Consider the following 12,827-nt stretch of genomic DNA (forward strand, 5'->3'; position numbering starts at 1 on the left):
TAAAAAAATAATAATAATAATAATTTTAAAAAAGTTAATTGTCATTTACCCCCTTTTTTTTTTCCAAGTCAGCTCTCCAATTATTTTAACTATTCATTTGAGGGGACCTTTACTATTCCTGTTACTGTCTCCTCTAGACACATTTCCAGTTTTTCAGTTTTCTTACAGAATAGAGCTCTTAAAGCTTAACAAAATACTCCAGAAAGAGGTTAATAACACTATGGTATGGGTATTTTTTTTTTTTGTGGGACTGATTATTTTATTAATTTTGCCAAAAATTGAATTTGTTCTTTAGTAGCCCTGTCATTTTTAGGATAATCCTGACTTTAATTATAATAAAGTTTATAGGGTTATTTTCTGGTAAATGGTGGTTCAGTTAGAATCCGATTCCTGTGCATTTGATTTAAAAGTTTTTAACATTCTTTGTTAAACACTTACTTTAATATTTAGAAATAATTTCATGGAATGTTTTTAAAGCATGGTTTCATCTACATAATCCTCTTTAGTTCTTGTAACAATCCTTTGAACTAAGTGAAAAGAAACCTCTCCCCTGTTACCTTCTTTTCATGAAGAAGAGGAAAATCATGATCAGTGAGGCTGCCTTATTAAAGTCACACAGTTTTAGAGTTCTCTGAGAACTGGGACTCAACCTCAGATCTCTTACTTCAATTTCTGTATTTTTTTTATTACACTATGTTATGCTAACTGTAGATATTTCTGAGTAAATTAAAACATTTCAAATAGGATGTTTAATTCTCTATTCCAGGGGTCCCCAAACTTTTTATACAGGGGGCCAGTTCACTGTCCCTCAGACCGTTGGAGGGCCGGACTATAAAAAAAACTATGAACAAATCCCTATGCACACTGCACATATCTTATTTTAAAGTAAAAAACAAAATGGAAACAAATACAATATTTAAAATAAAGAACAAATAAATTTAAATCAACAATCTGATCAGTATTTCAATGGGAACTATGGGCCTGCTTTTGGCTAATGAGATGGTCAATGTCCAGTTCCATATTTGTCATTGCTAGCCGTAACAAGTGATATGACGTGCTTCCAGAGCTGTGATGCGTGTGTCCCACGTTACAAGAAGTAGTTCTGTACGTGACGTCGCGCTTTGTGGCGCTGCCACATACAGTACTCCAGGAGCACAGGATACGGATACTGACCACCTCTGAAAGAGGTGGGCCTTCTGGAAGTGTAGCAGGGGCCAGATAAATGGCCTCAGGGGGCCACATGCGGCCCGCGGGCCGTAGTTTGGGGACCCCTGCTCTATTCCTTCTTCCCAAGTGAGTTGGCAACATTTTGTTTCCCTTAGGGACAGTGGATTCACTCTTAATTCATTTTCATGTTCATCTGGCACTCAGTTGCTCATATTTTATGAAATCTCACAGTGCCCTGTTGATTCTGTTTGAAAGAATGACACTGGGATTACCTCTGTTGGCATTTTTAACTTTACCATAAGAGCTTGAGGATTGATTCATCTATAAGTTTCTCGGTTTACAGTTCTGTTATGAAGACTTGCTTGTCTCTTTTTTGCTGTATTTTCCTTCTAATTGTCCTTTTTTTTGTTGTTACCTTATTATTGAATTTTCTCTTTCCAGTACTGCTTCAGAAAGTATAATAAATTTTTTTAATTATTAAAAATAAGCCTGACCAGGTGGTGGCACAGTGGATAGAGCATCGGACTGGGATGCAGAAGACCCAGGTTCGCAACCTCGAGGTCACTGGCTGGTGTGAGCATGGGCTCATCCAGCTTGAGTGTGGGATCATAGACATGACCCCATCGTTGCTGGCTTGAGCCCAAAGGTTGCTGGCTTGAGCCCAAGGTCACTGGATTGAGCAAGGAGTCACTCACTCTGCTGTAGCCCCTCCACCCCCATCAAGGCACATATGAGAAAGCAATCAATGAACAACTAAGGTACCGCAAGGAAGAATGGATGCTTCTCATCTCTTTCCTTTCTGTTTGTCTCTATCTGTGTCTCTCTCTTTCTGTCACAAAAAGAAAAAATTATTAAAAATAAGTAATAGTAAGGACTTATTATTTACCAGGAACTAGTCTAAATGTTTTATATGTATTAACTCATTTAATCCTACAACAGCAGCCCTATGAATGTACATACTGTTGTTTGTTTATTTTTTAAAGATTTTGTTTATTTATTTTGGAGAAGGGGGGAGAGAGAGGAGAGAAAGGAGCAGGAAGCATCAACTCCCATATGTGCCTTGACCAGGCAAGCCCAGGGTTTTGAACCGGCGACCTCAGCATTCCAGGTCGACGCTTTATCCACTGTGCCACCACAAGTCAGGCTGTTATTTTTATTTTGAACTGAATTACAGAGAGGTGAATTCAGTTGCCCAAGATCATTATCTAGAGCTAGAGTTGGGATTTATGAGGCTAAACTATGTTAAACCACTTCTCTCTAGCTAAGCTGTTCTCTGCCACTTGGACATTTCTGTCTAGAGGCACATTTTTCTGTGATTGTGGCAATAAACATTTTATTCATGTTCAACTTAATCTGTGTGTTTCAGCTCTTAATTTGAACTTTTCTTTTTGAATTTCCCCTTTTCACTCCACATTTGTTGCCTGCCTCCTCTGAGAGCACGGTGTCAGGAACAGCTTAGGTCTGTCTGGGTGAGTTTGCAAAGTCTTTGCAAAGATTATAATTTTTGAGCCTTGAAGAATGAATATATGTTTTCAAGGACAACAGGAAAAGAAGTCGTCTGTAATATGGAGAGATTAGCAAGTGTAATTGCTCAGAAGTGAGACACATTGTACCTTTGAGGAACTGCAAGTTCATTCGACTAGAAATGTAGATGTTATCCGAAGGAAACAGCAAAACACTGTAAACTAAAAAACATTTTTCAGTAGACTTTATTTTTTGAGTTTTTTTAGGTTTATAGCAAAATTGAACATCAGGTACAGAGATTTTCCATATACACCCTGCCTTCACACATGCATAGCTTCTCCTATCATCAACATCCCCTGCCATTGTAGCTCCATTGTTACATCATTATCATTGTAGCTCCATTGTTACATCATTATCATTGTAGCTCCATTGTTACATCATTATCACCCAAAGTTCAAGTTCACATTAAAGTTTATTCTTGCTGCTGTATATTGTGGGTTTGGACAAATGTATAATGACATGCACCTGCCTTTACAGCGTCATACAGAGTAGTTTCACAGCCCTAAAAATCCTTTGTGCTCTGTCTGGTCATCCTTTCCTCCTACTTTACTGCTGACAACCACTGATCTTTTTACTGCCTTCAAACTTTTGCATTTTCCAGAATGTTAAATAGTTGGAATCGTACAGTATGTAGTCCTTTCACATTGTCTTCTTTCACTTAGTAATATTAATATGCATTTGTTTTCCTCCATGTCTTTTGATGGCTTGATAGCTCATTTTGTTTTAGGACTGAAGAATATTGCTTTGTGTGTACCACATTTGATATATCTGTTCACCTTTTAAAGGACATTTTGGTTGCTTCCAAGTTTTGGCAGTTATGAATAAAGCTGCTGTAGACATCCATGTGCAGGTTTTTGTCTGTTATGTAAGTTTTCAGTTCATTTGGGTAAATACCAAGGAGTGTGATTACTGGATCTTATTTTAAGCTTGTGTTTAGTTTTGTAAGAAACTGCCAAACTGTCTTCCAAAGTGGCAGTACTATTCTGCATTCCTACCTGCAATGAATGAAAGTTTCTGTTTCTCTACACTGTAGCCAGCATTTGGTGTTGTCAGTGTTTTGGAGTTTGGCCCTTCCAGAAGGTGTGTAGTGGTATCTATCTCATTGTTGTTTTAATCATTGAAGAATTTTAAGAATGGAAGTGACACCAAATTTATATGCCTGATAACTATTATTTAAAATTTTTTTATTATTAATTTCAATGCATCTGAAAACTATTTGAAAACAGTTTTTGTTGTTTTTTTAAAAGGAGTAGAGGCAGAAGTAGAGGGAGGGCCTGACTTTGAAGCTGTCCCAGTGATTTGGCTGGACACGTAGAGGACCCCAGTGTCAGCTTGTCAGTGGGATGGAGGGGTTAGGATGAGAGCTTCAATCGCTAGTACGCACTGAGGAAGAAAGGAGTTTCCCTACAATACTCAACACAACTTGGGGTATTTGGAAATGTGGGGGATGTTTTTTGGTTGTCATAATGACTGAGGGCTTCTGCTGACATTAGGGGGATGCTAAGTGTCTTGTAGTGCATAGGACAGTTTCTCACAATGAGAAGTTTCATTGAGAAATATTATATAGGCTGATGACATTCATTGAGAGAGGTGGAATAGCTGGTCTGTAGAGGTAAGAGAATGAGTTAAGTTTAAGCCCTGTTGAATTGGAGTGTTTTGTGGATACGCATTTGAGAATGTCCTTAAAGTTCAGATGTAGGAGTTTTTAGATTTGGTTGAGCATATAACGTGAGAAAGGTAAAGGTTGAAAACTCTGAGGGAAGTAGAAGTGGTTATTGCTGACATACAGTGTTTCAGAATACTTATATTTATTTATTGATGGTGAGAGAGGAGCCTGTTTAAGAGTAAGAAAGCCAGAGAGGCCAGAGTAAAATCAGTAGCATGCTATCATTAAAGCGAAAGAAGTGACAGTCCCACCCAGGAAGTATGCTCAATTTTGTCAACTACATCCGAGAGCCAAGTAAATTAAGGACATCAGGGTCTTTATTTGGCAACCAGAAGGCTCTTGTAACCTTCCAGAGATTGCTTTCAGTGGGGTGAATTGCAGAGGTGGACACTACTTTATAGAATTAAATAGCGTGTGGGAGACGAAGAAACAGGACAATGAACGTAGATTACAAAATGTTCTCTTCTACAACCTGAACTTTCAAACATCATACTTGAGCACTCCTCTCCTCAGTCTTGCATTAGGTATTAGCTACAAATGTCTCATTGTTTGCAGTTATTTGAATAGTTATTGTTTCTCATTCTTATTTTGTATAAATTAGTTAAAAGGAAGAAATGATAACACTAATAATAAACTTAGTTCTTATACATTTAATTCTTTTGAGTGAAGGAAATTATTAAGCATGTTAATAATAGCAAATCTTATTGCACATGCTTATAGCAATTTTACTACACTTAAAGCTAGACAATTATGTTTATTTGATAAAGAACAAAATTAAAGAACCTGAAAGGAATATTGGGTATAGACCTTTACAGACTGCAAAGATTAAAAAAGGAATTGTGATTAGGAATTGGTGTTATATTTCTAGTTCTCTTAAAACATAATGGTCTGAATTTGACTTTCAGACATAGGAACACATTTTGTATAAAAGTAGAAGGCTCCGTGTAACAAGATTATCTGTGAAGAGAAGGAGAATGAGGATAGCTAGTAAAAGAATGACAGAACCAAGAAGGACTTTTTAGAGATAGGTGATAATCTGAGCTTGTTTCTTTGTGGAGTGGGAAGGCAGACAACAGCAAAGTTGAAGATGTAGAAGAGAAGAAAATTAATAAACAATAGACAGGATGCCTTGAAAAACCAGGATGGTATTGGATCCAGAATAGTGGTGTTAGGGGCTTGTCCTTGAATAGGAGGGGAAAAGGCGCCTTTTCCATTGTGTTTGAAAAAAAAATACTGATGGATTTGAAGGTGGGTACACTTGCACACAGAACCACAGAAAGTGCATTCTCAGCAGTTTCTCATGCCTGGGTGGGGTTCAGTCTGCTAGGTTGGGTGTATGTAGTCTCTGTCCTTAAAGAGGTTGAGATCCAGTGAAGATGGGGGATTTTTTGCCTTGTGACCTTTTATATATTTTTTTGAGGTAGGATGTAAGCCTTTTTGGAGTCTTTCCTAGTCTCTCAAGATTCCTTAGATTAGTATCAGGAGTGGTTTGGAGATCAAATCCAAAAGGACTTTTAAGTTACTTGGGATGTGATTTTTCTTGACCGGGAGAGTAAACTTACTCATAAAAGCTTGATACTTTCTTAACTGCTTTGGTTCCTTGAAAACAACCATAGGTCTTTCTCTGATCAGTCAGTGACAGGAGTAGGTCTTTGTTGTGTGGCAATCTTGCTTCTTTACCCTTCTTGACTCCAAACCCAATTTACTGGCCATTATGTTATTTCATCAGGTTTTAAAAACAAGTCTTAGTTTATTATTAATTTTACTTCTTAAATAAAAATTCTTAATAGTCTGCTTGAGGACAGGAGCAGACAACTAACATCTTGGAAAATTGGGATAGCATTTCTTTGCAATACAACCTATAGTAGTGGTTCGCAACTGGGGGCAATTTTGCCTCTCAGGACCTTTGGCCGTGTCTGGAGACATCTTGGTTGTCACCACTGGACATCAGATGGAGCCTGATACTGGTATCTGGTGCTTAGAGGGCAGGGATGCTGCTATTCCTACAATGCATAGGACATCCCCCCACAACAAAACATTAACCTGGCTCAAAATGTCAAAACAGCTGAGGTCGGGAAACACTAGTAACTAACATTTGAGTACTTTTGAACTAGTCAAGCATGCCTATTTACATGATCTAGTTGAAATTTCAGGAACACCTTATGAGTCCTATGAGGTAAGTGATAGCCTTCTTGCCCTGATAGGGACCATTTGTTGGCAGTTGAACCAGAACATAAACCTTGGGCTTATTTCTTTAAAAAAAAAAATTTTTAATGTTTGTTTTATTGATTTTGATTTTAGAGAGGGAGGAAGAGAGAGAGAGAGAGAGAGAGAGAGAGAAAGAGAAAGAAACATTGAGCTGTTCCTGTATGTGCCCTGACCGGGGATTGAACCAGCAACCTCTGTGCTTTGGAACAGTGCTCTAACCAACCGAGCTATCCAGCCAAGCAGGGCTTATTTCTTTTAAAAAAAATTTTTTTAACATGAAATTTATTTTAACTTATTGTGTTTATATAGATTCTAGTAGGGCTTATTAGGAAATATTTAATACATAAGTACAGTATTCAGGGTGCAAACTTCTGTTTCTTTTAAAGCTATCTTTGATCTTACCTGTTTTTTTCTGGTTTTGTTTGTTTTTTCTTGATAAGGACAAATATTCATGGCATTTGAAATGCGTAACTTATTTTTAATGTTACAGATCTAGAAATGGCCATTGCCTACTGGAATTTAGTGCTTAATGGAAGATTTAAATTCTTAGACCTATGGAATAAATTTTTGTTGGTAAGTTCATGTTTTCTGCAGTTTCTTGTTTTCTCTAAAATTTTGTTTTGTTTGAAAATACTATTTTAAAGCATGACTGACTCATTTCAGAGCATGTAATGGTCACTGAATGAGAAATTAGCTGAATTTCTATACACAAGTTGTTTTGCATTCTTATATTTAGCATCACCTGGACTGCTTTTTTGAAAATCTTTTTAGTGATTTGGATTTTCTTTTTTAATAGGAACATCATAAAAGATCAATACCGAAAGATACTTGGAATCTTCTTTTAGACTTTAGTACAATGATTGCAGATGACATGTCTAATTATGATGAAGAAGGTAATGAAAATTTTTGCCCTTCCAGTTTTGGGTTTTTTTTTTACCTGCCTCCTTTTATCATATACTTTTGGACTTCTTGTTTGCTTCTGTTTTTCTTGGAGTTGGGTTTCCCTCTTCTAAGCTTTTATTTGTGCTCTTCTGAATATATGAGATGTCTTCATCCTCTTTACCAATCTATGTTACTCTGTTTCTTTAAATACCAACTCAGTATTTATGTCTTCCAGAAAGGCACGAGTAATTTTCATCCATATTTGAGATTTTCAGTTTATTCTCTTAGGAAAATATTTTTATACTTAAATGTATTTTTTTACCATCTCTCTTGTCTGTGAACTTGATTAGTAAACTCCTTAAATGTAGTGACTTTGTCTAATTTGAAATGTACCTCAGCTGCCTACTGCAGTACTTTGGGCATTTGAAAGTCACTGACTGAATGCTTCCCTGTTATTCCTTCATGTAAAGATGATGTTCCCATCTACTGCCCGTTTTCTAGAAGTGGTGGTAACTTACACGGATTTCTTTACACACACCTAGTCCCTCTGAGGGTTAGCAGGATGTGTATTTGAGATTGTTGAATAGACAGAGGTATTCTCTGAAAAATCTGCAGTGACTCTGACCTCCTTTAAAAGTGTCCTGGAGACATTTAACCAGAGATGATGTTTATTCTCTTTGTTTTCATTGTAATTTATAGTTTTCACTAAGAAGTAAGAAATGTCTAATCTTACATATGACTGATAATTGTGCTGTTAGGCCTTACACAAAACTGAAGAACTTTCTGACTTAAAGGTTGGCATACAGATATATAGAGGCATGCATATGTGCAATTTAAATTTTTTTAGTAATTATCGTGAAATAGGGTAGATTTTGATGCTTGCTGTTAAATTTCTTTGTAAGATTTATACAAAATGCCTGAAAATTTGTTTTCTCCAACCTGTTGTGGTTGCAGCATGCTGTTATGTCATGGCCATTTCTTAGGCTGCCAGCTTTGACCAAATCACTTTAGTGGCCTGACTTCAGTGGCCTTCAGAAAACCATAATCTTATTGATTGATCACCGGGAGAGTTATTTTTATCCTTCAAGGAATGGTCAAGTTTTGGAATGATGGAGAATGTAAGAAATACTTTAGGTAGAAACTCTTAAAAAGCTTGAATTTTAGAAGTTCTATCAGTGGGAATATTTGTAATGATGTATAAATACTTTATTATGGAGAAGATATTTAAAAAATAAAGGAATCTATTGAAATGTTAGTCTTATTTCTGCTTTTCTTTCTTTTCTTTCTCCCATATATTTTTCCCCCAGGAGCATGGCCTGTTCTTATTGATGATTTTGTGGAATTTGCACGCCCTCAAATTGCTGGGACAAAAAGTACAACAGTGTAGCACTAAAGGAACCTTCTAGAATGTACATAGTCTGTACAATAAATACAACGGAAAATTGCACAGTCAATTTCTGCTGGCTGGACTGAACTGAAGATCAATCCTTATCATTCAGACTGAGGGTTGAGACAAACTTTAAGGATACATCTTGGACCATGTCATATTTCATTCTCTAATGGTGGTTTGGGCTTGTCTTCTAGTCTGGGCCGCTCTTACCATTTATAATTCCAACATTGTGGATTTCATCATATATCTGTGGACCATCCTAGTTTATTCTCCCATAAGTCTTAGAAGCTTTATGGTGATTATTTTGAGGTTTCCATTCTTGCATAAAGCACAATGCTGTCTTCATCAGAAAACAGTTTGGCATAAGAATTAAACATGAACATCACAAACAATTTATAAAAACTTCTTAAATATATGCTTTGGGCTAGTTGCAAAGACTATGCTGATAGCACTTCCAGTGAGAATGATATATTAAGTGAACCAGATCTGGAATGGTGTTTGGTTTGGGGGATTATTTTTTTCCTGGCAAATCACATGTATTGTTGATGTGAGTAGAAAATCTGATGGAAAAAAATGTCAACCAGCGTGAAAAATTTTAGGATAATTTCATGTGCTTACCTGAACAATTTATTGTGTTTCAGACCCTCGATTTCAAAAGGTTTCACAGAACTAGTCTGTACTTATCTTACCCATGTTTATCTATAGTTGTCCAACAGGGAGCTTTCATTTAGAAAATGTCTGCATAATGTTAGAATCTACTCCTGTCTACATTATGCACTACATAATTGGATTTCATTATGATTTTGAAATGCTTATATACCTGTTGAATAAGTTAAACTATTTAATTTGTTTTGAATGTTTTAGATTGCTACCCAAAACAATATTCTAAATTTAGGCATGAGGGTTTATTTTTATTTTTTATTTGTTTGTATTTTTGTTTTGTTTTAGCACACTATGGAACACAAATTCTTAATTTATAAGAAGATAGTAGGAATTAAGTTTTGAAAATGGACGTGATGAGCCATGAAGTTCAATCCTTATAGGTACTGCTCTTTCAGACAAATAGTCCATTTTTGATGACTTTTTATTTTGTTGAAATTGCTTTAACTGCTAATCACTGTGGTTGCCAAATATTTCAGGAGCAAAGATTTTTAAGCAAGCATGCATTTGATGCAAAATACCAATCTGGCTTCTATTTTTATAAATTATTCAGTCTCTTGACTGTTTTTGTTTCACTCAGATCTGACATTTTCACATCAAAGCCGAGTTCTATCTTGTATGTATTATTTTCATTACAAGAACTATGAACTGCTTTCATGCTGAAAATGCTTATTTCCCTGTTTACTTCCTGACATGTGAAGGAGGGTTTATTGCTTTTTTAAACATTTCTGTAGGGTAGGTTAAAAAATGAGAAACTTCAATATTGGATGCCTGTGGACTATATAGCAGGAATAGATTTTGCTTGGTTGTATCCAGGCACTTTCTAAGGTCTGACATTGAAATTATCAGAAAAATGTACTTCAGATTAATAGTACATTTTAGATGTGGAAATGATTTTAAGAAAAATGACATTTTAAAACTACTTTTTATTTACCTGATTTTGAAATAGACTGGAAAGGTTTCCCATAGATCTTATATTAATATTCCGATCATAACTTTAATTCAAGAATACTATTCTTCCAAAAGAAAATTTTGAAAAATTCTATTGAGGTGACTGAAATTGGTTTTTGTTTTTTAAAAAAGGAAGAAAAAAGAAGAGGAATCCTGCTACTTTTCTTTCAAGTATTTCCTGATTTCACATTTGTAAATATAAAGAGGAACTTCAATTATGAAAAAAAATTTTAATTATATATATGTACTATTTTGTTTCCTGTCTTGAAGATTTTGAGTTATGGTGTTGTTTTGGGTTGATTAATTCGGGTATGCTGTGTTTTGAAATGAAATCCCATTAGCTTCCTCCCCCCAATATAAATTGTTTTTCGTAAAAGTCTGATATTGGTTCATGGCTTAGTGCCTTGGGTTTTACAGACTTTTCCTTTTAAATGCAACACCTTTTCAACAAAATAGTATTTGTCATCAGTTTGGTACTAAACATTTATAATTACTGTGTAATTATAAACAAAAATACGTACATCTTTGAATATAATTATGTGTAGCATAAAAATTAAGGTTGTTCACTCTATGATGGCTTCTTAGAATTAAACAATACTATTACTAGGGCTGAAAAGAGAAGACTGATTTAATGTGGTATGGTTACTCTGAGGATCAGTGTGTGGCTAAAGGGAATACTGTGTACTGAGATACACCCGTGGCTGTGTGTAAGTCCCTGTGAGCGCATGTCTGTGTGAGAGAGAGACTGGGAGAGACACACACCCACTTGAATTGCTTAATTCCTTAGTGAAACAGTCTGCACTCGGTCAGCTCCCCGTGCTAATTCTTTTGTTTTCAACTGAACCACTGGTACAGTTGCCTTTTTGCCAAATGTCAAAACAGGTACAAATTTTAAAATGTATTGCTTTTTAAATAGTAAAGTGTATAAAATTAGAAGTGCCCACATATCAAAATACTTGAGATCAAGATTTTATCTTTAGTGACTATCACCTGCATATCTCTGTAAGTTCAATTGTGTTTCTTACAATCCCTGTCATATTACCAACAGAGGCAATAAAAGCTTCAGTGAAATTGCCATGAGTAAATCTTTTCACATATTATTTCAATGTAATATTTTTAAAAACTAAAATATACCTAAAAACTTATCCAGGAAGAATAATTATTCATGGAAAGAACATTGTAATGGCACGTTTTAGGGAGAAAAAGACATGCCAAGCCTTGTTTACTGCATTTAAAATGTTTACAACTCTACTGGGCTGCTTTATTTAATTAACAGTACTGTAGTTGTGTAATATGGCATTGTAAGTATGTGTTCTTCATTAGACTTTTAAAAAGTTTTAATGAGAGAAAGTAAACTTAATAAAACACGGGAAATCTTTTATATAATATCCTTACTGGGGAATTCTTATTTAAGCAAGGTATACTATTTTTTCCTCAGAAAGATGTAACTGAATGAAGTGTTCATCTATTTTTTATTTGATAAGAAGTTTGAGTAGTTGTAGCTAGTTTAACGTGCACTTTGCTTAGATTTTTTTAAAAACATGTTACTATTAAGACTACGTATTGTAAACCTTCTGTAACTTATGAATGACAGAAGAAAGTTAAACCTAATGATAGAATTTTGGAATAAAAAAGAAAGTGGTGCTGGGAAATTTATTCTAGTTCACAAAGTATGCCTTTGTAAACCTGAATCAACTTTTAGCAAGAATTAATTTATGTAGTTCTAAATGTTAAATTATGTATATTTAATAGAAAATACTTATTTGGCAACTCAGCAGTTTTCTTTAAATGTTACTTTATACTTTTAAAAATATGATTTATATTGAATACATAGATGTTTTGATAAGATTTTATCAAATTTGATAATGTAATGATAAAATGTTTTTAAGATGTAAATTATTTAACATATATCTTAATGACTGAGGACACAATACCTGAATTGTGATTTCTACATAATGTGATAATTAGGGTTCAAATTATGGCTCATCATTTAATTGATTATAAACGAGTATATTTCTGAACTCTTCACTTGCCTCCATTTTTACAAGCATGTAGCAATTTATATTTTTACTTTATAACGATGTGGTGAAGTTATATATCACAATACTTTTACCTTTGATTTCTGAGGGGAAGGGGTTCATATTTTACAGTTAAGATAAATTTGAAAATTTCTGATTGTACACATCCCTTTTTCCAGGTTTGTCCTTACTCTTTGTTGCCATTTTGGTTGAACTTGAATTGTACCTAATTCTGGAGGCAGGTAGTGCTGTTTTTTTAAAAACTAATACAGTTACAAAATGGTTTTCCAGAGCATTCTTGCCATCTTTTTCTTCACAGCCTGTTGGGTAATTGGCATTTCCTGCTGACCAACTAGTTTAT

At 34.9% G+C, this 12,827-nt stretch overlaps 1 protein-coding gene across 2 annotated transcripts in view; it reads left to right on the plus strand.

Moving 5' to 3' along the window:
• Nucleotides 1–12,469, plus strand: part of DCUN1D1 (defective in cullin neddylation 1 domain containing 1) — a 36,512-nt gene extending 24,043 nt beyond the window's left edge. For both annotated transcript variants that reach the window (XM_066347140.1, XM_066347141.1), the window contains exons 5-7: nucleotides 7,056–7,138; nucleotides 7,362–7,458; nucleotides 8,755–12,469. In XM_066347140.1, coding sequence (XP_066203237.1) covers nucleotides 7,056–7,138; nucleotides 7,362–7,458; nucleotides 8,755–8,834 — 260 coding nt within the window. In that variant the 3' untranslated portion in view covers nucleotides 8,835–12,469. The remainder of the gene's footprint in view (nucleotides 1–7,055; nucleotides 7,139–7,361; nucleotides 7,459–8,754) is intronic.
• The last annotated feature ends 358 nt before the right edge of the window (nucleotides 12,470–12,827 follow it).

The sequence above is a fragment of the Saccopteryx leptura genome, chromosome 8, assembly GCF_036850995.1.
Source record: "Saccopteryx leptura isolate mSacLep1 chromosome 8, mSacLep1_pri_phased_curated, whole genome shotgun sequence".
NCBI classification, from domain to species: domain Eukaryota; kingdom Metazoa; phylum Chordata; class Mammalia; order Chiroptera; family Emballonuridae; genus Saccopteryx; species Saccopteryx leptura.